At 45.6% G+C, this 26,869-nt stretch overlaps 1 protein-coding gene across 5 annotated transcripts in view; it reads right to left on the bottom strand.

Moving 5' to 3' along the window:
- Positions 1-26,869, bottom strand: part of csde1 (cold shock domain containing E1, RNA-binding) — a 147,755-nt gene that overhangs the window by 94,280 nt on the left and 26,606 nt on the right. For 4 of the 5 annotated variants that reach the window (XM_070858801.1, XM_070858805.1, XM_070858803.1 and 1 more), the window contains exons 3-4: positions 5,730-5,876; positions 3,613-3,811 (exon numbers count right to left, since the gene is read on the bottom strand). In XM_070858801.1, the coding sequence (XP_070714902.1) occupies positions 3,613-3,811; positions 5,730-5,867 (337 nt within the window). In that variant the 5' untranslated portion in view covers positions 5,868-5,876. The remainder of the gene's footprint in view (positions 1-3,612; positions 3,812-5,729; positions 5,877-26,869) is intronic. The other variant, XM_070858804.1, reaches the window with a different exon arrangement.

The raw sequence follows: 26,869 nt of genomic DNA, 5'->3' as shown, positions 1-26,869 counted from the left end.
GGTTCCTCCAAGGCCACTCGTCTCTAAACCTGATTATAGCATTGGTACAAATATGGACACAAGAGTTGAATTCCAGAAGTGAGTTGAGAATGACTGTCCTTGACATCAAGGCAGTATTCAATGGAGTCTGGCACCAAGGAGCTCCAGTAAAACCAGTCAGAGATCAGATCAGCCATCATCATTGAATGGCAGAACACGATCAAGGGGTTAAATGGCCTACTTCTGTTCAAGTTTCTATAATGGGGATCAAGGGGAAAACACCCCTAGCTGGGGTCATACCTGGCACAAAGAAAGATGGCTGTGGTCACTGGAGGCCAATAATTTCAGTCCCAGGACATTGCTATAAAAGAGTTCCTCAGGACAGCATTTGGAGGTACTCAGCTGCTTCATCAATGAACTTACCTCCATTGTACGGTCAGAAGTAGGACTGTGTGCTGATGATTGCACAGGGTTCAGCTCCATTCGCAATTTCTCAGAAAATGAAGCAGTACAAGTCTGCATGCAAGACCTGGACAACAACTAGACTTGGGTTGATAAGTGGCAAGTAACATTCATGCCACACAAGTGTCAGGCAATGACCATCTCCAACCAGAGAGCATAACTACCTCCCCATGGCATTACCATAGTTAGGTCCCTCACACAGTCAACAGACTGGTGATTACTATTGACCAGAAATCGAACTAGATCAGCCACAGAAATGCCATGGCTACGGGAGCGTGTCAAAGGTTGGTTATTCTGTGGCATGTGGCTTACTTCACCTCTAAAGCCTCTCCAGGCCCACCAATTTACATTTGCCTTATTGTTAAATCAACATGGGAAATTGATCCTGTCTGCCCATGAACAACCCCACTGAAAGCAATGGCAACCTGGACTTCAAGACCAGACTAATCACAGATGCAGAGCCACCGACTCCTAGAAACTAAACTGGATGCTCACGTCAGTTGCATGGCTTCTGAGCTAAGGATGGAGCAGCTCAAGATCACCTTTCAGGCCAGTCCAAAGACATATTCCCTGCAGCAATTAATGGGAATGCTTGGAACATTCCTCAGTAATGGTAGGAGACGTGAATTGGCTAGGATAGACTGGTGAATGATACTTAAAAGGGTTGATGGTAGATAGGCAATGGCAGACATTTAAAGATCACATGGATGAACTACAACAATTGTACATCCCTGTGACGTAAAAATAAAACGGGGAAGGTGGCTCAACCGTGGCTAACAAGGGAAATGAGGGATAGAGTTAAATCCAAAGAAGAGGCATATAAATTGGCCAGAAAAAGCAGCAAACCTGAGGACTGGGAGAAATTTAGAAATCAGCACAGGAGGACTAAGGGTTTAATTTGGAGGGGGAAAAGAGAGCGAGAGTGTAAGCTTGCAGGGAACATAAAAACTGACTGCAAAAGCTTCTATAGATGTGAAGAGAAAAAGATTAGTGAAGACAAATGTAGGTCCCTTGCAGTCAGAATCAGGTGAATTCATAAATGGAGAACAAGGAAATGGCAGACCAATTGAACAAATAGTTTGGTCCCGTCTTCATTAAGGAAGACGCCTGAAAATACTAGGGGATCGTGGGTCTAGCGAGGAGGAGGAACTGAGGGAACTCCTTATTAGTCAGGAAATGGTGTTAGGGAAATTGATGGGATTGAAGGCCGATAAATCCCCAGGGCCTGATAGTCTGCATCCCAGAGTACTTAAGGAAGTGGCCCTAGAAATAGTAGATGCATTGGTGATCATTTTCCAACATTCCATGAACTCTTGATCAGTTCATATGGATTGGAGGGTAGCTAATGTAACCCCACTTTTTTTTTTTTTAAAAAGAGAGAGAAAACAGGGAATTATAGACCAGTTAGCTTGACATCGGTAGTGGGGAAATTGTTGGAATCAATTATTAAAGATGTAATAGCAGTGCATTTGGAAAGCAGTGACAGGATCGGTCCAAGTCAGCATGGATTTATGAAAGGGAAATCATGCTCGACAAACCTTCTAGAATTTTTTTGAGGATGTAACTAGTAGAGTGGATAAGGAAGAACCAGTGAATGTGTATTTGGACTTTCAAAAGGCCTTTGACAAGGTCCCACACGAGAGATTAGTGCGCAAAATTAAGACACATGGGATTGAGGGTAATGTATTGACGTAGATAGAGAACTGGTTGGCAGACAGGAAACAAAGTGGAAATAAACGGGTCCTTTTCAGAATGGCAGGGAGTGACTAGTGGGGTGCCGCAAGGTTCAGTGCTGGGACCCCAGCTATTTACAATATATATTAATGATTTAGACCGAAGGAATTGAATGTAATATCTCCAAGTTTGCAGAGGTCACTAAGCTGGGTGGCAGTGTGAGCTGTGAGGAGGATGTTAAGAGGCTGCAGGGTGACTTGGACAGGTTAGGTGAGTGGGCAGATGCAGTATAATGTAGATAAGTATGAGGTTATCCACTTTGGTGGCAAAAACAGGTAGGCAGATTATCTGAATGGTGACAGATTAGTAAAAGGGGAGGTGCAATGAGACCTGGGTGTCATGATACATCAGTCATTGAAAGTAGGCATGCAGGTACAGCAGGCAGTAAAGAAAGCAAATGGCATGCTGGCCTTCATAGAGAGGATTTCAGTATAGGAGCAGGAGGTCTTGCTGCTGTTATACAGGGCCTTGGTGAGACCACACCTTGAGTAATGTGTGCAGTTTTGCTCTCCTAATCTGAGGAAGGACATTCTTGCTATTGAGGGAGCGCAGCGAAGGTTCACCAGACTGATTCCCGGGATGGCAGGACTGACATGAAGAAAGACTGGATCGACTAGGCTTATATTCACTGGAATTTAGATGAATGAGAGGGGGGGGGGGGGATCTCAGAAGCATATAAAATTCTGACAGGACTGGACTGGTTAGATGCAGGAAGCATGTTTCCGATGTTGGGGAAATCCAGAACCAGGGGTCACAGTCTAAGGATAAGGGGCAAGCCATATAAGACCGAGATGAGGAGAAACCTTTTCACCCAGAGAATTGTGAATCTATGGAATTCTCTACCACAAAGTTGTTGATGCCAGTTCATTGGATATATTCAAAAGGGAGTTAGATGTGGCCCTTACGGCTAAAGGGATCAGGGGGTATGGAGAGAAGCCAGGAGTGGGGTACTGAAGTTGCATGATCAGCCATGATCATATTGAATGGTGGTGCAGGCTCGAAGGACCTGCTCCTGCGCCTATTTTCTATGCCAGATCAATCTTGGTCCGAGCACTGACTCTGCAGGTCTTCCTTGATTTTTTGCATGTTTTGAATATGTAATAGGGGAGTACGTGTTTTCCTTTAAGGCAATTTCTACTGTAATGAATCAGCTTTGCCACAGATTTGGTTTAATGGTTTTCTTGACATGCTTGTATTCTTTTTATTTGGAACTGTGTAGTTTACATATTGTCCACATGTTCCAGGAATAGCAGCTATGCTTGCATTAACAATTCAAATGGTCAAAATGAAGGAATTTTGGAAAAAATTATTGCTTCACTTACAATATGCAACAGCAGAACTATATTGTGAATATAACAATTTCATTGGCATAGTAGTAAGCTCCTACAAGCGACAGAGCTGGTACATTATATGCACCCAGCAGTGACTATTTCTCACCTCCCACTTTGAGATCTTGGAGATTGCCACTGTATTGTGAGCAATGGAAGAAGAGTCTGGCTTGACGTTCAGTGCACTGGATAAAACCGTATGATGACAGCAGCTTCTCGATAATACCTGTTTCGCGCAAGGCTCCTGAGGTACCATTAGCAAAACCAGAGTGGCCATTGTTATGCAAAAGGTTTGGATCAAAGCTCATCTGTACAGGAAAAAAGGTACGTATTAATCCAACATTCAAAAGACCTCACACAGAAGCATCCCCTTTTAAGAATCACTGCAAATCAAAGCAGGCTGTAACCAGACTTCGATAATGATCACAGATGGATTTTCCAAATGGCACTTTTTTCATGTACTAAACATGCAAATTTAACAAAGGTGTACTAGAGAAAAATCTCATTAAGACACAGTCACCACTCAAAAACATGTGATGTACACAGACATGCAAATCTTTTACTACAAGCTAATTTTTTTTGGAGGGGGAAAAAAAAAGGGGGAAAAACAGTGAAACTATATTTTTAGCAATTCTTCAAAGTCACTGAAAGTCACATTACTTATCTCAAGTTCTTGGCTCAACACAAATTTATTGGAGCTTAATTGGTTGCCAAGGGACATCTGAAGCTTCAAAATACAATGATTTGATAATTCAAATAGAATATTTATCACAACATCACACCGTTAAGTATAGATATTTCTACCACAGCCATTTCAGCAAAAATAAACCACAAGTTTTGTGACAACTCTGAGGTAGTTTTAGAGGGGACATCACTTTTTAGACATGCAAATAGGAAACATGGACAACTGACAGGATCCTGGATTTCAGGATGAAGGACATAGAATCGAATGTGAAAGCATTCAAGTATGGAGAGAAATGAATGCTTATAGTATACAACCAAAATAATACTTCTAGCCTTCTTAAAACAAAACACCCCAGAGTCAGGGGTTAAAACTCAGATCCTTCAGCAACTAGTCACACTAGTTACAGCTAAATGATCAATACAGCTCTTTTAAAAAGAAATGGGTGCAGAAAAAGCTAAAGGACCCAACTGGTCAACTTAAACAAAATCAATAATCATCTCTGCGGAAGTTCGGAGATTGTTAGCTTGAGCTCCACGTGCATCTACATCAATCAGTGAATCCGTGTTAATTAGCACAAACAACCAGCTTTGAGTCAGTTAAAAGCATATGCTCATCACTTCTAAAAACTGATGTTGCCAGAGGTTAGATTTCTAGAAATGTTTGTAACGAGCCTTACCTCTGAACTATGAGGATCGCAGAGTCCTGGCTGTGAACATTTTCTTTGAACAGAACAAGACAGTTGCCCAACACTTGGCAAAACCAAAGGTGACTACAGGATACAAGTTTGAGTTGACAGCATTTGAATATGGGATCATTTCTACTTCTGCCTGTTCAATGGGACTCAGAACTTCAAAGATATAATATTGCTGCAATATCTACCTCAGACCAACTTAAGATTTGTGCTCCAGTCTAAGCTTTATTGGGATTAGTTTTTTAGTAAAATAAAAAGTATAGTTTTAGTAATTATTTAGGTCTTCATTTTTTCCTATTCATAACAATTTAAATTCCAAGTGAACATTATACAATCCACCTCCTTCCAATTCTGAAGGGTCCACACCCAAAACATTAACTTGTCTATTCTCTCCATACATGCTAACTGACTTGGTGTGTTTCCAACAATTATACCAGATGCAGACTTTCTTCCTTTTGCTCCAAGAATGACCTTTGAAGCCCAGTATCAGTTACTCCAGGTTTTTAAAACAGCTGCCCTTGCTCTAAACATTTCTATGTTCCATATAATTTTAATTCAGACTGGTCAGGTCAAAACAGAAATGGTTAATATACTATGGATTCAGTATCATATTTGGTATAATTCAAGTTATATTTAATTCTACCCAAAAGAAATGTTTCCATTTTATATTACCAACCACAAACAGAAATCTAGTGATGCTGAGACACCCTCAGTTAGTCAAAAATTCATATTTTAAGGAAAAGCATTCAACTTCAGTACATGCAAGTGCATTTATGTCCCAAGTCAGTGGTAATGCTACCGTTACTACATGCTGTTAGCATGACTACTGGATCAGTTCCTCCCCACTTACTGATCGCTGGTAAAGAGGAATTCTCTTCTGTTTTTTAGCACTGATTGAGGCAGAGCGTGTAGTTGAAAGAGGGCGAGAGTGAGTACTAGAAGCTGGAGGAGCAAGATGCTCTGAAGACACAGCGTAGAGGCTCTCCATTTTATACAGCTGGAGTATTAAAGTACAGTATTATAGAACAGATCCATGTAATTCATTTCAAAATTCAAATTCATTTCAAAAAACACAATTCTCAGCATAAACCACAAGATAGATGGAAATGACAAAACAAATTGGGGTCCTCAATGGATCAACAAGCTAATCCAGAGAGTAGCTGGCCAATACAGACCAGGGAGGTTCCAGTTTCAATCCTCAGTCTGCTTGGAGTTCGATGCGCTCAGCCAGGGTGGTAGTGAGAATGTTATGATGGCCTTAGCATTCATGATTTAGGGAAGCCAAGGTTGGCAATGCATGTGCCCACCAGGGGGAGGCTCAGATGTCTTATGCAGGCCTGAATGAAGTTCACCTGGGCAAGCGAACAGAGGGAAGCTTGCACCCAAGTGCAGCGGTAGGGACGATAAAGGAGGAGAAAAAAAATACTGGGCAGAAAAACAGGTTAAAAAAAGTCATTTCAAATGCCTCTGAAGTTGAGCTAACCTGTACGATTACAGTTTGAATGCAGCAAACAAAGTCATAACTATTGGACGTGAACATGGAGTTCAAGTGCGGCCTTGCTTGGGGCTGGGTTGTTCCATGCATTTCTGTAGGGAACAGAAACCATGAATTCAACCTAGCCTTGGTGGCATCCTCAAATTGCCCACTCCCAGGTCACAGTAACAGTTGGGAAATTTTCACAATTGGGGATTGCTCAGGGCCACACAACTCCAGAGCAGTTTGCTCTGGAACTGTTCTGAACATTCCCCATCAATATCCAACAGGGTAACTTAGCAGGGAGGAGAAACTACTCTAGGGTCGCCACGCCAAAAAAGAGACAATTTGATAAAAGGGCAGGGTGTACTTTGAACGAGAGATTATCTGCAGACTTTCCATCCCCTCCAATTTATTTTAAATTTATGCTGTTGGGAGATTTGATTTAATGACAAGATTGGCACAATCCTGTGGTTCAGAGAATGATCACAGCCTATTTGGAGTAAATCCTCAACAGGAAGAGTTACAAAGCAGCAGTGTGTGTTTATTCTTAAAAATAAGTCTTGGTAACAGCCAGAACTATATCAATAGTTAAGAGTTGTTCCCGAAAACATCTAAGTTTGTACAAAGATAGTTCACTCTAGTTTACATATTCTGACGCAATACTCCTGCCCCTTTCCTGCTCCAATCAGTAGCCTTGCAAGAAATCACTTAAACACTGAAAAGTTCATGCTAAACGCAGAGTGTTGCCCTGGCATGCAACAGCTCTGATTCAAGCACATGGAGTTTGAAGTGACATTTTAGCAGAGTCCATTACAGCTTTGCACACTTCAAAAAAACCTAACATGGTACATTTACCGTTGCAGACTTTTCCCAGTTTGTGCAATCTGCTCATCACTTGCTACTTTTATAACCACATGTTTCTGCTTAACATGGACTTGCATGCAGAAGAAAAAAATCTGGCTCTATTTAACTAGATAATCACAATGGAAAAGGTAAAAATGATTGGTGGTGCAGTCAAATGGTTAGACTGGAGTCATTTATATCTCTGGGTTCAGTGTTTCTAGGTCCAGACCAAAGGGTTTTAAAATCTTTTTTTAAAATCTTTTATTCGTTGCCAATCTTTCCAATTCTTTGTCAGATCAACTTGTCAGATCATAAACGCCAAAGGTCACCTTGCGCCCAAACAAAGATCACTCTGCACCAATGATTTTGCTCTTAGCCAAAAGGCCTAGAGCCAAGGCTGCACCGTTCCTGGAAGTGCTGCAATACCAGGTTCTGGGTTTTAAAGTCTTTCTGCCAGCTGCAAAGGGTCGAACATAAACTGAGCTTGGGCTATCGCTACCTAGTTCCTAGTGGGCACAAACCCCAGCACAAAGCTTCCCAGAATCCAGCACAAATTGGTAATCTCATTCAGATGTGGCAGGTGCAATGCTTCCTTCTCTCCATGTCTTACGCAGGAACAGCCAGGACATGCAAAGCGGAAGTGGAATATAGGAAGCTGCCCAATGGTCATTGACGCTCATTATTGAGCAGATTCACTAAAATAAATTGGGAACGGCTGCAGTTCTTGTTTTTAAGTATATAGACAACACATTTTTATTTTAAATATTGTCCCTACTAACTATTAAGTGGAGAGCGGTCATATCGCACTCACTAATTTTATTTCGATGACTGTCTGAACACTACTATTCAGGTAGTTCTGACCCAGGCCCATCCTACACAAAACATGGCAGAATTAGCTATCAAACTCAGATTTGATTTTCTTTTCTTCACACAGGTAACAGAAATCGTCACCCCAGTTAGATTTCACAGCAGCTCACTTCCATGGTTAAATTATATACAGCTTCAGAACAGCCTATAATTACAAAAAGCTAAAATCAGATAATTGGAGAAATTAATACAAATGTGGACAAGAGACCAGTAACAGCATCCCACCATTAACTGAAGATGGTACTGAAACAGAGCTGATGTTTCACATCAGGATAGTTGACACTTTGCTGAAACCATAAAAGCAATTTGTTAAAAATCCCTGAAACATTTGCACATCCAGTCACACTTGCTCATTAATTCTGAACTGGCCAGTTACCAATTGAAGAACTATGAATACACATACTACACTGCTGATTCCATTCTCCCCCATCCCACATCTACAACATCGTGCAACTTCAGTTGAACTCGACCCACAGAACATTCGAGTTAATGAGATCAGAGGACAAAGTAACCTCACTTTACAATTTGGGGGGGGGGGGGCAGGGTGGAAGAGAGTTCCACAGTTTGCAAAAGTCTCAGAAACTAACCCTAAAGAGTACTGATGGTTTGAAACTTAGTTTAGTCACAGCGAAACAAGGCAAAACATATAAACAAAAAGCGCTGGAAATACTCAGCAGGCTAGGCAGCTTCTGTGGAGACACAAACAGCTAATGTTTCAAGCTGGTGACCTTTTGTCAGAACTGGAAAATGTTAGAGACAAGTGCAGAGACAGGGAAACTGGGGTGGAGGGGGGGGCGGTTGGTGTTGGTGGTGGTGGTGGTGGTGGTGTGGAGGAAACAACAAAAGGGACAGTCTGGTAGGGTGGAAGGCAGGAGTGATTAAAATAACAGCCATTTCCAGCACCTGCAGGTGTGTAAAAAAAATGGGAGCAGGGTTTGAAATTGTTGAACTTGACGTTGATTCCGAAAGGCTGTTAAGTGCCTATTGAAAGAAGAGGTGCTGTTCCTCAGGCATCCGTCGAGTTTCACTGGAACAGAGTAGGAAGCAGAGTGGGAGCGTGACAGACAATAAAATGGCTGAATGGAGGTGCTCAGCAAAGCAATCATCCAATATGTGTTTGGTCCCCCGACGTAGAGACCACCGCGTCTTGAGCAACGAACACAGTATATTAAATTAAAAGTACAAAAAATCATGTTTTGCCTGGAAAGAGTGCTTGGGGCCCTGGACAGTGGGAAGGGAGGTGGTGAAAGGGCAGGTCTCTTGCAAGCAGACACCCTCCTTTCCTGGTCTGTGTTTGCTTAAAACCAATTACATTTAACATTTTCCAGTTCTGACGGAAGGTCACCGGCCTGAAACGTTAGCGGTTTCTCTCCCCACAGATGCTACCTGACCTGCTGAGTACTTCCAGAATTTTCAATCACCAGTCACTGGACTTGCAACATTAATGGAGTGGCAAGCTGCCACATGAATAGCAATGAACTGTCAGAAGAGATCTCTAGCTAGCGCACAGCACGAGAATGTATTACATGCCAGGAAAGCTCGTTTTCAAAATCAAATCCCATTTAATTTTTGGGAAAATAAAAATCTTCAGGCAGTATTATTTAACAAGTCAGAGGTTAAATTTGTATTTTTTCAGTACAAAAATTCAAGGCTTTCTGAATAACCTTAAATCAAAAACAGCAGTGAAAGCAGTCTTAAATTAGAATAAGTAACACTACAGTAAGTGATAACAGTTCCCACCACTTAAATGTGCAACCACATCGGCCAAAAAGCAATAGCCATTGGCATTCGTCTCCGTCGCATCTGTTCTGACACCACCTTCCACACTTGTGTCTCTGATGTCTTCTTTTCCTCAACTGAGGATTTCCCTCCACCGTGGTTGACACAGCCCTCGACTGTGTCCGTTCTATTTCCTGCACTTCTGCTCTCACCCCTTCCCAGAACCACAACAGGGTTCCCCTTTTCCTCACCTTTCACCCCACCAGCCTCCACGTTCAACGGATCATCCCCCGCCATCTCCTCCCCGCCACATTCCAAAGGGACCGCTCCCTCCTCAACACCTGCGCCACTCCGCAATCACCCACAGCAACCCCTCCCCTTCCCACAGCACCTTCCCGTGCAAGCGCAGATGAAATACCTACCCTTTTACTTCCTCCCTGTCCAGAGCCCCAAACACTCCTTCCAGGTGAAAGTGATTTAATTGTACTTTTCAATTTAGTATACTGTATTCGCTGCTCATGATGTGGTATCCTCTACAAAATGGGTGACTGCTTTGCAGAACACCTTCGTTCAGTCCGTACGTGCGATCCCGAACTTCACTAATTCTCCACGCCCACTCTGACCCCGGCCTCCTACATTGTTCCAATGAAGCTCGAGGACCACCACCTCATCTTTCGTTTAGGCACTTTACAGCCTTCTGGACTCAACATCGATTGCAACAATTTCAGACCATAATCTCTGCCCATATATTTTTCCCCCCTTCCTCTTTCTTTTTACAAATCCCTCCCTTTTTCCCCATGGCAGCTGGTGACAAATCCACCATTCATACCCCATCTAGACTAGTGTTTCTTAACTTGTGCCATTAACATCTTATTTTTGCCCATCATCCCTTTTGTCTCTTAAATCTCTTCTGCCTTCCACCCCATCACAGACCTTCCCTTTTGTTCTTTCTTTCCCTTCACTGCCTTAAGAATCTGTTACATCTCGAACTTTTCCAGTTCTGGCAAAGGTTCACAGACCTGAAATGTTAACCCCATTTCTCTCCACAGATGCTGCCTGACTGCTGAGATTTCCAGCATTTTCTGCAGCTATTGGCAGTCAATTTCAAAGTTTATAGCCTCGAGTTCTCCAATTATTTTTGACAAACGCTATGCTTATCCACCTGTCAATCACGGGCACCTGATCAAACTAAGAATGGTACTCTTATGTAACTTAGAGCCATTCCCAAGTTACGGTGCTAAATTAATAATGTTCATCAACTTATCACAGTTGCCTCAGCAGGCTAGTCCAATGGACCCATTTTAGTCTTTATCCAAGTCACAGAAAATATTGTAGGTGCATTAATTCAGCTGAAGGACAATTCTCAATGCTTTTTTTCTGTCATTCCTGTTCCTATCTGCAAACATTTTAACTGTCCTCTCTTGCTGCCACGTTTATAGACAGGGAAAGGGTGCTGGCAAAGTGGAAGCAGCAGGCTAATTGAACCATGTACAGGTACAATCAAAATATATGAAACTTAGTATTTATATTTCCATCTGCTTTTGTTTGATAATTCTCCTGTGAAGTGCCTTGTGTTTTACCAAGTTAAAAAGGTGCTACAGAAATGCAAGTTAAGAATGTTGCCGTAAGTCCCTTGGGCGCTGGTACATCAACAACACTTTCAGCTGATATGACCATAGAGATGACAGCTGCCGTGGGCTTTATAAGCAGGCTCCTCTGAAACACAGGCTTGGTGAGCCAAATTTACAGTCACTCAGAGAAGCTTTGGCAGAACACTACTGACATCGGTTCCCAGACAAACCACCCAAAAGATCAGGTTACTCATGTATCCAAATAAATCATACAGCCAGCGTTAATAGAGCAAATCACATTCGCACAAATGCGCCCATTACAAGCTGCGGGGACTGTACAGGAAATAGCACTATGTGGATTTTATGACCAACATGATGTACAGCATTGGCAAGTAAACAATACTTCACTTCTACTCCTCCTTCCCCTGCCCCACCGAGGACACATACTAGGCGATAGTTCTACAGATGACAGCAGTGTACAAGTGACCATTCATTATTCAGAGGTCTAGATAGTATTGTCAGCAGCCTTTTCAACCACGGGAGGGCACTACAGCTGAGCCTGATTCTTTCCACGTGCACGTTCCATCAAGAGGCATTGGATAGTTATCAGGAGCACGAATCCTGGCTGATTTTGTTTTTACTGTTCCTAGCCCAGAGGCAGAGAGACCAATTGTAGCTCCTCGGTTGAGAATCAACATTTTAATATATAAAACCAAACTAACTTGCTAATAATTTACTGTTATCCTAGGCAGATTTAACCTTGCATTAACTGCAGGTTTCCTAGATTTCTGCAAGAAGCTGGGCAGAATCCCTCATCACAAAGGAACCACCATCCAGCCAAGGATTTAATTACATAGAATATGAAATGCTCTTTTTTTGAAGGAGTGGTTCTGTGAAACTAACATTCTGCAAAAGCCGGTATGCTAGAAATAGTAAGCTTCAGAGTTTTGTATTACACAGTCTTCAGTTTAATCGACAAGTGCAGTGCAAGTTCAATTATTCAGTCCATATTTGCACTGAAAATAATTTGATCCAATGATTTGAATTAAGCAACCTAAACAGTAGGAAACTAGTGTTCAAAAACTTTAATTATTGGGTCATTTGTATTCAGATACTTCAATTGAGAGAGTGAATTGCATGCATCATAATAGTACCACCTATGGACAGGAGTCATGAAACTTCTAAAAATATTGTTTTACAGGTTGGGACTCTGCCCAATATAATTTTAATGGGAAGCAAGACTTGAGACCAGTTCGCTCCATCAAAGGAATGTGTTGCTCATATCCTGGCTGCAGAAAAAAAGTCAGTGCAACAGGGGAACGAAGCTACTAAACAACACTTTATAAAGTCCTTCCAAACGCCAGCCATATCCATGAGGTTGCGATGGTTTTAAAAGTGTGCGAGTAAATGATTAGAAAAAAAACCGTGTTAGAGTAGTGGAAAATGTAAAATTACTGTTTGTAGAAGCATTATCAAGTTAACTAAACAGTAGTTTAAGGAGCCCATGTATGGTATAATTTTGTTGTTTTAAATATGCACATTGTGCCATTACCAAAAACTCCACTTTTCTACTGAAGTACATTCAAAGTTATCACACACAACTAATAAGTTAGTGCAATCTAGGAGCTTAAAACACTAATACTGCATGGTTTTCCTAAAATTAGGGCTTGAATTTGTTGGTATTGTGTTGATACTTAAAATGAATTGTAGAATAAGAGTACAGATTGAGAGGTATGAAGTGTATTGCCGTTGGCAGTAATCCCAGGTTAGAGTGCACACAGGTACAACGTCTGAAATCCAGAAACCTCAGGACTGAGTCAGTTTCCTTTTTGGGGATTTTCTGGATTTCAGACAAGAAAATCAAGAGTCTGAAATCCAGAATCCTCGACCGAATCCATGCTGGGTTTTGAGCGGTGAGGTCCGAAATCCGGCAAGGATTCGGAATTTCAGACTTAATTTTCTTGTCTGAAATCCTCGATCGAATCTGTGCCGGATTTTGGGTTTTGCCTCAATGTCCAGTTTTCAGACAATAATTCCAGATTTGGAACAATTCCGGTTTTCAGAGTTCCAGATTCAGAACATTGCACCTGTACCAAGTTTGGTACTATAACTCACCCTATACAAGGACAATGAAAAACACATGGGTTAGCAGTGCAATATGAATAAACATTTGATCAGTCAATTTCCCAATTCTAACTGGATTTTTGCAACATATTTTCTAAAATCTTTCTTTTCTTTCCTTTACTCTCCAACTTTTATAGTGAAATCTGATTAGTCATGATACCAGTAGATGTCAACTGATTGAATTTTGTTCAATCACAGCAAACCGTTCAAACTGCGTTCAATATGCAGTGTACACCATCTCCAAGATGCACTGCAGCAACGCGCCAAGGTTTCTTCGACAGCACCTCCCAAACCCACAACTTCTACCACCTAGGACAAGGGCAGCAGGCCCTCCAAGTCTCACCATCCGGACATGGAAATACATCGCCATTCCTTCATTGTCAGTCAAAATCCTGGAACTCCCTCCTTACAGCACTGTGGAACTGTGTACCTTCACCACACGGACTGCAGCGGTTCACGGCGGCAGCTCACCACCAGCTTCTTAAGGGAAATTAGGGAAGGGCAATAAATACTGGCCTCGCCAGCAATGCCCGCATCCCAGAAACGAATAAATATGAAATCAAAAGATGTGCCAAACTGAAGAATGTTAATTTCTGATTTTTCAATTAGAGTCAACTTGTAACAAATTTCTTGGAGGGAATAAATGTTTTTTTTTTTAAACTTTCATTGATCCAAGATAGACATTTCCTTATGTTCCGAGATGATTTAAAATTCAAATCCTAAGTATTGGTTTAGAAACCAGTGTTGCACCAGATATATGGCAAGTATAATGCGACCGTTACATTGTTTCACGGAAAAAAAAGATTCAATGCTTTCCTCAACTGCTCTCCTTTTTGTGCAGTGCCTTTGGTAACGAGGCACTGTCCAATTCTATAGGTATTGGTAATTCAGGACTTCAGACAAGTAATTTTGGAAAATTTCCAGAGATATTCCAAATGGTGTCCTGCAATATTCAGGTGTGAAATAATATTTAGGAATGAGAAGCCCCCAACACAGCTGCAGTTAAAGCCACTTTAATCCTGCTAAAACACAAAGCTACAAATGCACATGATTTTGTAAACCATCATGCCACATCCTGTGATATTTAGTTTTACCTTCTACCAGCCTACAGACATTTTACAAGCAAAAAAAAAAGCCAACAAAGAATGAGCAAAGTTGTAGGAAAATCCAGCAGCAGCCTGAACATTCTACAAAATTACATTGGATAATGAAATTAAAGTGAAAGCTTTAAAAAACCCACGAGAATAAGAGTGAGGGCCCAAAATTAACCGTCCCCGAAGGGAAGAGTTTGGGTGGTTGATTGAAAAAAAGAGAAAAAAAAAAATCAGCCAGCCAACACACACACACACTTACCCCAGCAACAGCACCTAAAGGCGCAGTCCACCTAAACACGTGACCCCTCATCTGGCAAAATCCGTTCATGACAGGTCAGGTCCCGAGGGTGCCCGATAAGGGAGGTTCAACCTGTAGTTTTATTAATTTAGTGTTTTTATTTCATTTTCCAGCATCCGCAGTATTTAGCTTTTCATAGTTTTATTAAATCGTTTTGGCTCCATTAAACCTGTTGAGTGTTGCGCGGAGGTTTGCACATGCCCCTCTACTTTTGTACAACTTTCAGGTATGACTCTTTAGTGGAGTCCTGTGGGCTGCAGAGACCCATTTGGCAGGGTTCACCCCGAGGATAGGAGTGTTGGGAGGGCGACACCTGGTACACCTGGTCAGAAGCAGGACAGCACGCAGGAGGTGGTGTCGCCATCAGCACCGTGCAGACAGGCAGCAGGCAAGGGAGGCAGAAGCCATGATTCGCCAGACCAGTGAGTCCGCCATCTTCACCGGCCCAAATCAGGAGTGCAGTTGGCTGCTCGGGGACAAGGGATAGCCCCTGTCCACGTGGCTGCTCACTCCTCTACGGAATCCCAAGACAGCAACAGAGCATGCAATGACGCTCATTGTGCCACCAGGTGCATCACTGAGCAATGCATAGGCATCCTTAAGCAGATATTCTGGTGCCTGGACCACTCTGGTAGCACTTTGCAGTACTCTCAACGGGTCTCTAAATCACAGTGGTCTGCTGCATGCTGCACAGCCTGGCCATCATGAGGGGACAGCCACTGAAGGTCAAGCCAACAGTACCATCGGAGGAGACTAAGGATCCCCGTCGCCCAGAGCTAGGAAGCGTCGACCCATCGCCACCCTGAAAGGGCTGGGTGCAAATTGGCCAGCTCCTGGGAGGGTGCATTCTCACATATATGGGGGTGTCAGACACCTCCCCTGCAATCTCCCTCCATGCATTATGTACTGGCGGTCTGCCAGGACTCCCCATGTCAGGAAACAGTATTCTTCTTGTGTCATCCACACTGTCCGTCAGTGTCTCCAGCTCCATATCAGTGAACGTGTTGGCTCTCCTTGCACCTCTTACACCCAGCCATCCTTCCAACCTCGTTCCCCCGCCACCCACCCACCTCAGGGTCTTGATGCAAACGCTGGCCTTTTTTAAAAAAAAAGGTCAGGAAGTAGCTGGTTCATTAGAAACTCTTGCCTGCATGCTGAATTTCTCAGTGGCGATAACACTCAAATTAAGACAGCCACACTGCTGAAAATTCTACTTTGGAAGGGTTCAGTAGCACTGAGACCCATTTGTTCACTTTTGGAGTTGAATCTGGGGTGGCCCAGCCACGAAAAAATTGCGCCACTAATGGCCACAAATAGATTGGAGTGGGGGTACCAGCTTTCCAGCGGTACTGAATTTTGGATCCCAAGAGTTTTAATTTAATTTAATCCATCTGCAAAAACGTCACTTCTATAACTTCAGCAGAAACTTCAACTGCTTCTGCAGTTTTCCAGGGTTTACAAAGTTAAGGTGGGAGTCCAGGAGAGCCCATGCAGAAATTTTATCCCCAATAGTATAAAAGGTGAAGAATTGTACATCAGCATAATCTTTTTATTGCAGGATGTAGGGTTTTTCAGTTCAGATGCAATTTTGACATTATGGAGCGTGGTGTTAATATTTAGGGGCAGAAATTCAGGAGCATCCTGTTTGGGGCACTAACTTTTAAAAGTCTGAAATGTTTTAAAAACATTTTTAAATTCGGTGTTTGTGCTCCAGGAAGGAAGTGAAGCACTAAATCAAGCGCTCCACTTCCTTCCTGGAGCGAAAGAGGCAGCAAGCGGGGCAGTACTTGTGCAGTGCTGCCACGTTGGAAGACACCCTCCCTCCAAGGGAAGGGCCATCACTGCAGGCTCTGCAAAAAAAAGAACTTACCTGGACACCAACAGCAGCTTGATTGATAACTTGAAGCAGGTGATTAAACTGTTTTACATTGATATTTATATTAAAAACGCCAGTTTTTAATATAAAATTTGCTCGTTTGCAACGCATGCACCCTGGTTTACAGAGTAAAGTGGTCATGTGATCTTAAGAATTATCAGTACACTTCTGTTAATGTAAATTATAAGTCAGAAATAAAATAGAATCTCTTTTGGGAGAGTTGGGAGAATGACTAAGACCTGTGAGGAAGTTAAACATTGCAAGATACAGCAGCATGCTGCGATGAGCTTTTTGTTGGATGTATATACAATTGAGCAGGATATAACAACTCGTTTGCTTACTGCTGGAGCTGTACGCATCATCACTACTGGCAGGAGAATTAATATGGCAACTCAAAATACAATGAGGCAATTAAGAGATACAAAAATGCTCTCAACAACTAATTAGGGCACTGAGTAGCCATCAGGCCAGGAAGGTTCTATATTTGATCCACAATCTAGCATGTCTCGATTTTGAGTTGAGGGGAGGGGCAGGGAAAGGAGAGATCAGGGTTCTCATTCCTCCTCACTACATGCAACTCCTACTGGAAGCGCACAAAAGGAACAACAGGATTAATTTTGGACCAGATATTAACGGTCACTGTGTGGGTTTCCATATTGCCACTTGAATGATATTGGAAGGTGCCCAATGCCTGTGGAACCATATGCCACAAAGGAGGAAAGGGGAGAAAACGGATGGCAAAAAACCACAGTTGAATAAGGCATTTTCAATTGTAGCAATATTCCGGATACCTTGCAAGGGACCTGCTGTGTGGATTGGAGCTGCCCGTTTCAGTTCACCTCAAAAACTACCCCTCATCTTCATTATCCAGACAGAAACTGAGTGCGATAGACAGGATCATCCAACTCATACATCCCTTGTACTGTTCCTCTGGTCAGAACACCAAAGTCAACTTGCTATACTTTGCCACTAAACCATTACATAGGGACAACTGGTAACGTCTACTGTAACAAAGTAAAGGAGCGACTCAGGAATATTGCATCTACAAATTAAAAAATGTAGTCTTGTGTAAGTGTTTATGAAATTAATGCAATAGTTTATAGAATGAACACTCTTTAGGTAAATATCAATGTACAACAGAATTATGGACTAAAATGGTTTAAAGATCAAAGAGTAATTTCAGCCAATATGAATAAAGAGAAAAAAAAACAGCAAACAAAGTTATGAATTTTTTCATGGCCAAGTTAGACACAAAATTCCACATCTCTATGCTACTGAAATCTGACAATTCCTTTTAAAACAAAGACATGAGCACTTTTTGTAACTATGGGTCATAATAGGTTAAGCTACACTGAATCAACACTGCACATCTGTGCCTGGTAACCAAATAAAAGTTTAACAAACTTAAAAAAAATAAACAGTACCACAGAAACAGGAGAGATAAAACCAAAGGTAGCAAACTGAGTTAGGTGAAATGTACCTTTACTAGAGCTGAAGGTTACTTGTGCTCTTTATTTGTACAATAATGCTTTAAATTTTTTTACAGGTTTACTCCTGTAAACTTGAATTAAGCAACTTCCAATAGAAATATCTACAACTACAGAATTTACTTACCTAAAATTTTCTGGCAACTGAAAATTCAAATTAAAGGAGCAAGGAAAGGATACATCTTTAAAAGCTGTCTAAATGATTTTTGTTTAAAAATCAAAAAGCTACAGGGATCACTCATGGATCTTCTGACTACAGCAGTCAGGTATTTTAAAATCATATCCATATCACCAGAAGCACATCAAGAGTAGCGATACATGAAAAGCTCTGTTAATAACTTGCTTCAGTGGAAAGCAGATGGAGCGGCCCTCATGATCCTGCCTAAAATTTCCACCCGAGAATCTGCTCCACCAATACGTCAGGTCGGATAGCTCAGTCAGACGAGTGACAGAGCATCGTGGGTTTGAATCTTTGTATGGCTCATTCAGCCTGTCATACTTCCCGGATTAGATAGACTGGGGAAAAACAGAAAACTATGGACCAGAGCCATGCACGACATGCTATTGCGTAACTTCTGGCTGTTTGGCAATTGAAACAGGATCATTTTATGTCTAAGAGTGACAGTTAATTTCCCCATCATCTCAGTATCTCCAATTTCTCAAAGTCCGCTGTGGCTCAGTGTGTTGCACATTCGCCTGAGTCAGAACGTTGTGGGGACAAGACCTACTCCAGAGACTTGAGCACAAAGAAAAAAAAAAAATCTAGGCTGACCACTCCAGTGCAGTACTGAGGGAACATTGCACTGCCGGTAGTGCTGTCTTTCGGATGAGACATTAAACTGAGGTCCCATCTGCTCTCTCAAGTGGACTTAAAAGATCTCATGGCACTATTTCAAAGAGCAGCTGAAGAGTTATCTCAGTGTCCTGGCCAATATTTATCCCTCAAATCAACAACAAAAAAACCCCAGATTATCAGGCATTATCACATTGCTGTTTGTGGGAGATTGCATGTGCGCAAATTGACTGCTGTGTTTTCCACATTACAACAGTGACTACACTCCAAAAAGTATTTCACTGGCTGGAAAGCACTTTGAGACATCCGGTGGTCGTGAAAGGCACTATATAAATGCAAGTTATTCTTTCTCAACAGAAAGAAAATCTGTCTCTGTTCCTCACTCCCTTCCCCAACCTCTTTGGGTTACCGTATGCCGTGCACCATTGACCCCGAGATGGAACCAAAGGGCTCAAGTTTCGGCCTGAGTTGCTCCTATTTTTTTGGAGCAACGAGTTTAGAATGGAGCATCTTAGAAATTGCAATTCTTGGCATTTAGTTTGCTCCAATGCTAGTGAGTTAGAAGTGTTTCATTTTAGAACAGTTTTTTTTCCCAAAAGGGGGCATTACCAGCCACTTACGTTTGTTTTGCAAGTTTAGGCAACGAAAAATTCCTCCAAATTAACTATGAAGTAAGTGTAGATTGTTTGTACACTCAGAAAAACCTTGCCTACACTTAGAAAATCAGGCGTAGGGAATGAGAGATTGGGTACGGGGGGGGGGGGGGGGGTGGTTTACAAACATTAAACACCTCACTTTTACAAATAAAGAGCCATCAATAAAATCAAAAAGATAATAAAATCAATAAATAAAAAATTAAGTTTCTACTCACCTACTGCAGCATTGGGAGAGAGAGAGGGAGAGAGACAGAGCGCGAGAGAGAGAGAGGGAGAGAGACAGAGCGCGAGAGAGAGAGAGCGCGAGAGCGAGGAGAGCGCGAGGAGAGCGCGAGGAGAGCGCGAGGAGAGCGCGAGGAGAGAGCGAGGAGAGAGCGAGGAGAGAGCGAGGAGAGAGCGAGGAGAGAGCGAGGAGAGAGCGAGGAGAGAGCGAGGAGAGAGCGAGGAGAGAGCGAGGAGAGAGCGAGGAGAGAGCGAGGAGAGAGCGAGGAGAGAGCGAGGAGAGAGCGAGGAGAGAGCGAGGAGAGAGCGAGGAGAGAGCGAGGAGAGAGCGAGGAGAGAGCGAGGAGAGAGCGAGGAGAGAGCGAGGAGAGAGCGAGGAGAGAGCGAGGAGAGAGCGAGGAGAGAGCGAGGAGAGAGCGAGGAGAGAGCGAGGAGAGAGCGAGGAGAGAGCGAGGAGAGAGCGAGGAGAGAGCGAGGAGAGAGCGAGGAGAGAGCGAGGAGAGAGCGAGGAGAGAGCGAGGAGAGAGCGAGGAGAGAGCGAGGAGAGAGCGAGGAGAGAGCGAGGAGAGAGCGAGGAGAGAGCGAGGAGAGAGCGAGGAGAGAGCGAGGAGAGAGCGAGGAGAGAGCGAGGAGAGAGCGAGGAGAGAGCGAGGAGAGAGCGAGGAGAGAGCGAGGAGAGAGCGAGGAGAGAGCGAGGAGAGAGCGAGGAGAGAGCGAGGAGAGAGCGAGGAGAGAGCGAGGAGAGAGCGAGGAGAGAGCGAGGAGAGAGCGAGGAGAGAGCGAGGAGAGAGCGAGGAGAGAGCGAGGAGAGAGCGAGGAGAGAGCGAGGAGAGAGCGAGGAGAGAGCGAGGAGAGAGCGAGGAGAGAGCGAGGAGAGAGCGAGGAGAGAGCGAGGAGAGAGCGAGGAGAGAGCGAGGAGAGAGCGAGGAGAGAGCGAGGAGAGAGCGAGGAGAGAGCGAGGAGAGAGCGAGGAGAGAGCGAGGAGAGAGCGAGGAGAGAGCGAGGAGAGAGCGAGGAGAGAGCGAGGAGAGAGCGAGGAGAGAGCGAGGAGAGAGCGAGGAGAGAGCGAGGAGAGAGCGAGGAGAGAGCGAGGAGAGAGCGAGGAGAGAGCGAGGAGAGAGCGAGGAGAGAGCGAGGAGAGAGCGAGGAGAGAGCGAGGAGAGAGCGAGGAGAGAGCGAGGAGAGAGCGAGGAGAGAGCGAGGAGAGAGCGAGGAGAGAGCGAGGAGAGAGCGAGGAGAGAGCGAGGAGAGAGCGAGGAGAGAGCGAGGAGAGAGCGAGGAGAGAGCGAGGAGAGAGCGAGGAGAGAGCGAGGAGAGAGCGAGGAGAGAGCGAGGAGAGAGCGAGGAGAGAGCGAGGAGAGAGCGAGGAGAGAGCGAGGAGAGAGCGAGGAGAGAGCGAGGAGAGAGCGAGGAGAGAGCGAGGAGAGAGCGAGGAGAGAGCGAGGAGAGAGCGAGGAGAGAGCGAGGAGAGAGCGAGGAGAGAGCGAGGAGAGAGCGAGGAGAGAGCGAGGAGAGAGCGAGGAGAGAGCGAGGAGAGAGCGAGGAGAGAGCGAGGAGAGAGCGAGGAGAGAGCGAGGAGAGAGCGAGGAGAGAGCGAGGAGAGAGCGAGGAGAGAGCGAGGAGAGAGCGAGGAGAGAGCGAGGAGAGAGCGAGGAGAGAGCGAGGAGAGAGCGAGGAGAGAGCGAGGAGAGAGCGAGGAGAGAGCGAGGAGAGAGCGAGGAGAGAGCGAGGAGAGAGCGAGGAGAGAGCGAGGAGAGAGCGAGGAGAGAGCGAGGAGAGAGCGAGGAGAGAGCGAGGAGAGAGCGAGGAGAGAGCGAGGAGAGAGCGAGGAGAGAGCGAGGAGAGAGCGAGGAGAGAGCGAGGAGAGAGCGAGGAGAGAGCGAGGAGAGAGCGAGGAGAGAGCGAGGAGAGAGCGAGGAGAGAGCGAGGAGAGAGCGAGGAGAGAGCGAGGAGAGAGCGAGGAGAGAGCGAGGAGAGAGCGAGGAGAGAGCGAGGAGAGAGCGAGGAGAGAGCGAGGAGAGAGCGAGGAGAGAGCGAGGAGAGAGCGAGGAGAGAGCGAGGAGAGAGCGAGGAGAGAGCGAGGAGAGAGCGAGGAGAGAGCGAGGAGAGAGCGAGGAGAGAGCGAGGAGAGAGCGAGGAGAGAGCGAGGAGAGAGCGAGGAGAGAGCGAGGAGAGAGCGAGGAGAGAGCGAGGAGAGAGCGAGGAGAGAGCGAGGAGAGAGCGAGGAGAGAGCGAGGAGAGAGCGAGGAGAGAGCGAGGAGAGAGCGAGGAGAGAGCGAGGAGAGAGCGAGGAGAGAGCGAGGAGAGAGCGAGGAGAGAGCGAGGAGAGAGCGAGGAGAGAGCGAGGAGAGAGCGAGGAGAGAGCGAGGAGAGAGCGAGGAGAGAGCGAGGAGAGAGCGAGGAGAGAGCGAGGAGAGAGCGAGGAGAGAGCGAGGAGAGAGCGAGGAGAGAGCGAGGAGAGAGCGAGGAGAGAGCGAGGAGAGAGCGAGGAGAGAGCGAGGAGAGAGCGAGGAGAGAGCGAGGAGAGAGCGAGGAGAGAGCGAGGAGAGAGCGAGGAGAGAGCGAGGAGAGAGCGAGGAGAGAGCGAGGAGAGAGCGAGGAGAGAGCGAGGAGAGAGCGAGGAGAGAGCGAGGAGAGAGCGAGGAGAGAGCGAGGAGAGAGCGAGGAGAGAGCGAGGAGAGAGCGAGGAGAGAGCGAGGAGAGAGCGAGGAGAGAGCGAGGAGAGAGCGAGGAGAGAGCGAGGAGAGAGCGAGGAGAGAGCGAGGAGAGAGCGAGGAGAGAGCGAGGAGAGAGCGAGGAGAGAGCGAGGAGAGAGCGAGGAGAGAGCGAGGAGAGAGCGAGGAGAGAGCGAGGAGAGAGCGAGGAGAGAGCGAGGAGAGAGCGAGGAGAGAGCGAGGAGAGAGCGAGGAGAGAGCGAGGAGAGAGCGAGGAGAGAGCGAGGAGAGAGCGAGGAGAGAGCGAGGAGAGAGCGAGGAGAGAGCGAGGAGAGAGCGAGGAGAGAGCGAGGAGAGAGCGAGGAGAGAGCGAGGAGAGAGCGAGGAGAGAGCGAGGAGAGAGCGAGGAGAGAGCGAGGAGAGAGCGAGGAGAGAGCGAGGAGAGAGCGAGGAGAGAGCGAGGAGAGAGCGAGGAGAGAGCGAGGAGAGAGCGAGGAGAGAGCGAGGAGAGAGCGAGGAGAGAGCGAGGAGAGAGCGAGGAGAGAGCGAGGAGAGAGCGAGGAGAGAGCGAGGAGAGAGCGAGGAGAGAGCGAGGAGAGAGCGAGGAGAGAGCGAGGAGAGAGCGAGGAGAGAGCGAGGAGAGAGCGAGGAGAGAGCGAGGAGAGAGCGAGGAGAGAGCGAGGAGAGAGCGAGGAGAGAGCGAGGAGAGAGCGAGGAGAGAGCGAGGAGAGAGCGAGGAGAGAGCGAGGAGAGAGCGAGGAGAGAGCGAGGAGAGAGCGAGGAGAGAGCGAGGAGAGAGCGAGGAGAGAGCGAGGAGAGAGCGAGGAGAGAGCGAGGAGAGAGCGAGGAGAGAGCGAGGAGAGAGCGAGGAGAGAGCGAGGAGAGAGCGAGGAGAGAGCGAGGAGAGAGCGAGGAGAGAGCGAGGAGAGAGCGAGGAGAGAGCGAGGAGAGAGCGAGGAGAGAGCGAGGAGAGAGCGAGGAGAGAGCGAGGAGAGAGCGAGGAGAGAGCGAGGAGAGAGCGAGGAGAGAGCGAGGAGAGAGCGAGGAGAGAGCGAGGAGAGAGCGAGGAGAGAGCGAGGAGAGAGCGAGGAGAGAGCGAGGAGAGAGCGAGGAGAGAGCGAGGAGAGAGCGAGGAGAGAGCGCGAGAGAGAGAGAGAGAGAGAGGAGAGAGCGCGAGAGAGAGAGAGGAGAGAGCGCGAGAGAGAGAGAGGAGAGAGCGCGAGAGAGAGAGGAGAGGGGGCTGAATGGGCCCCGACGACGACTTGGAAGCTGGGTCGCCACGGAGCGACTTCAGGCAGGGCTCACCCCCAGCAAGATGCCGGGCGGGCGGGCCACGCCACCGAGGACGACAATGCTGACGCCCGCACCGAGAAGCCGGGCCGCCGACGAGGACTTCGGGCGAGGACCGCCCCCAGGAGATGCTGGGCGCACCCCGCCGCCGACGAGGCAGGAGGTGTCAGGCCACTTAGCCCGGGATAGGGGCGACATCCCTTCGGCCAGGGATAGGGTCGTCGGCCGGAGACAGGATGCGCTGGGAGGGCCAGGAGCCACTCCGCACGCGCGCAGCTGCCGGCACTGTTTTTGGCGCAGGGCTGTAGCTCCGCCCCCCAGCAGCTCCTGCGCCGATCTGGAAGCGGGCCTACAGATATCGGAGAATCGCAAGGTAAGTATTTGGCGTAATTTCGGTTCTACAAATTAGGCGAGCCTCTCCGATGTGCGCCGTTCTAGCGGGAGTCCAAAACTTGAGCCCAAAGGAATTGATTTTTAGGCTCGGTCAACAAATGGAAGATACACAAGTCAGGCAATTTGCTTTCAAATCTTATTTCCCCATCAGGGAGATACAAAAGTCTAGCCAGACATCCAGAACCTAACTTTTAAGCAATGCCAACCTAGCAACTATTGAACCAAGCACAAAGTTTCACAATGCAGGATTATGAGTCTTACTCAGGTATGACAAGGGTTTGAAAATAGAGTGGAGACAGGACTGCATGGATGTGGTTGGGGTAGAGTAGAACCTGTACATTCCATTTGACCTACATCATATCTGACCTGGAAGTACTCGACAACAATGGGCGCTTAAGGTGGAACAAGTTACTTTGTTACACACATCTTTAGCACTAACAAAAAGACAGCAAAAACTAGAGTTTATAAATTGCAATATTTATAACCCAAAATAGTCCAGACAATTAATATTTGATGGATGCCAATTTAAGGTAGAAATTGAACAAAAATATTACAAAGCAAAATACTATAATCATTGATATTTTTCCACTGACCATATGGTCAATATATTACAACATCAAGAAATACAGCAGTGTCAAGTGAAATATTTAGTCTGAAGCAAACACTAAGCCCAGTGGTTACAAACCATTTGAACATACTAGGGGGAGTAGGCCATTCAGCCACTCTAGCCTTTCAATAAGATCATGGCTGATCTTCTACTTCAACTCCACTTTCCTGCACTATCCCCATATCCCTGGATTCCCTTAATATCCAAAAAAAAATCGATCTCTGTCTTGAATACAGTCAAAGACGGAGCCTTCACAGCCCTCTGGGATGGAGAATTCCAAAGGTTCACCACCCTCAGTGAAGGTAGAAAGGAGGTTCAGAAGGGATTTGAGGGTGGTGGGGGGGGGGGTCTGGAACTCTCTGCCCAAAAGGGTGATAGGGGCAGAAACCCTCACCACATTTAAAAAGTACTTGGATGTGCACTTGAAGTGCCGTAACCTACAGGGCTACGGACCTAGAGCAGGAAAATGGGATTAGGCTGGATAGCTTTGTTGGCCAGCGCAGACACGACGGGTCGAAATGGCCTCTTTCCGAGCTGCAAATTTCTATGATTCTACAAGAAATTTTCCTCATCTCCATCCTAAATGGCCTACCCCTTATTCCGATACTGTGATCCCTGGTTCTAGACTCCCCAGCCAGGGGAAACATCCTCCCTGCATGAATTCTGTATGTTTCAATGAGATGACCTCTCGTTCTTCTAAACGAGGGAATATAGACAGAATCTACACAACCTCTCCTCACAGGACAATCTTCTCTTTCCTCCCCACCCCCCATCACAGGAATCAGTCTGGTGAATCTTCATTGCACTCCCTTTCAGAATAAGGGGTCGCCCATTTAAAACAGAAATTAGAAGAATTTCTTCTGAGGGTCGTGAATCTTTGGAATTCTCTACCCGAGAGCTGAGGAGGCTGGATCATTGAATATATTTAAAGGTGGAGACAGATTTCTGAACGATAAGGGAGTCAAGGGTTATGGGGAGAGGACAGGGAAATGGAGTTGAGGCCGAGATCAGATCAGCCATGATATTGAATGGCAGAGTAGGCTCAAGGAGCCAGATGGCTTACTCCTGCTCCTATTTATGTTCTTATGTTCCCTCTATGGCAAGTATATCCTTCCTTAGGCAAGGAGACCAAAACTGTGCATAATACTCCAGGTGTGGTCTCACCAGGGACCTATATAATTGCAGTAAGACACCTTTACTCTGCTACTCAAATCCTCTTGTATTAAAGGCCAACTGAGCATTTGCTTTCTTAATTGTTTGCTGTACCTGCATGTTAACTTTGTGATTCGTGTACAAGGACACCCAGGTCCCTTTGAACACTAACATCATTTCCCAATCTCACCCCATTAAAAAATACTCTGCTTTTCTATTTTTCTTACCAAAGTGGATAACTTCACATTTCTCCTCATTATATTCCATTTGCCATCTTCTTGCCCATTCACTTAGCCAGTCGATATCCCCTTGAAGCCTCTTTGCACCCTCCTCACAACTTACATTCCCACCAAGCTTTGTACCATCAGCAAATCCAAATCATTGATACAGATTGTGAATAGCCGAGGCCCAAGCACTGAGCCTTGCGGTACCCCACGACCCGAAAATGACCCGTTTATTCCTACTCGGTTCTCTGTCCATTAACCAATCCATGCTAGTATATTACCCCCAATTTTGTTTAATAGGCTCTTGTGTGGCACCTTATCGAATGCCTTCTAAAAATCCAAATACACCTCATCCACTGGTTACCCCTTATTTATTCTGCTAGTTACAACCTCAAAAAACTAATCAAACATGATTTCCCCTTCATAAATCCATGTTGACTCTACCCAATCTTATTATTTTCTATTTTCTAAGTGCCCTGTTACCATGTCCTCAATAATCGATATGAGCATTTTCCCTACTACTGATGTCAGGCTAATTGGTTTGTAGTTCCCCGTTTTCCCTCTCCCCCCTTTCTTAAAAAGAGTGGAGCTACATTGGTTACCTTCCAATCTGCAGGAGAAATTCTACAATCTATGGCATTTT

Source organism: Pristiophorus japonicus, chromosome 17 (genome assembly GCF_044704955.1).
Source record: "Pristiophorus japonicus isolate sPriJap1 chromosome 17, sPriJap1.hap1, whole genome shotgun sequence".
NCBI lineage: Eukaryota > Metazoa > Chordata > Chondrichthyes > Pristiophoridae > Pristiophorus > Pristiophorus japonicus.
The sequence above is the reverse complement of the archived record's forward strand: the minus strand, read 5'-3'. Positions and strand labels throughout refer to the sequence as shown.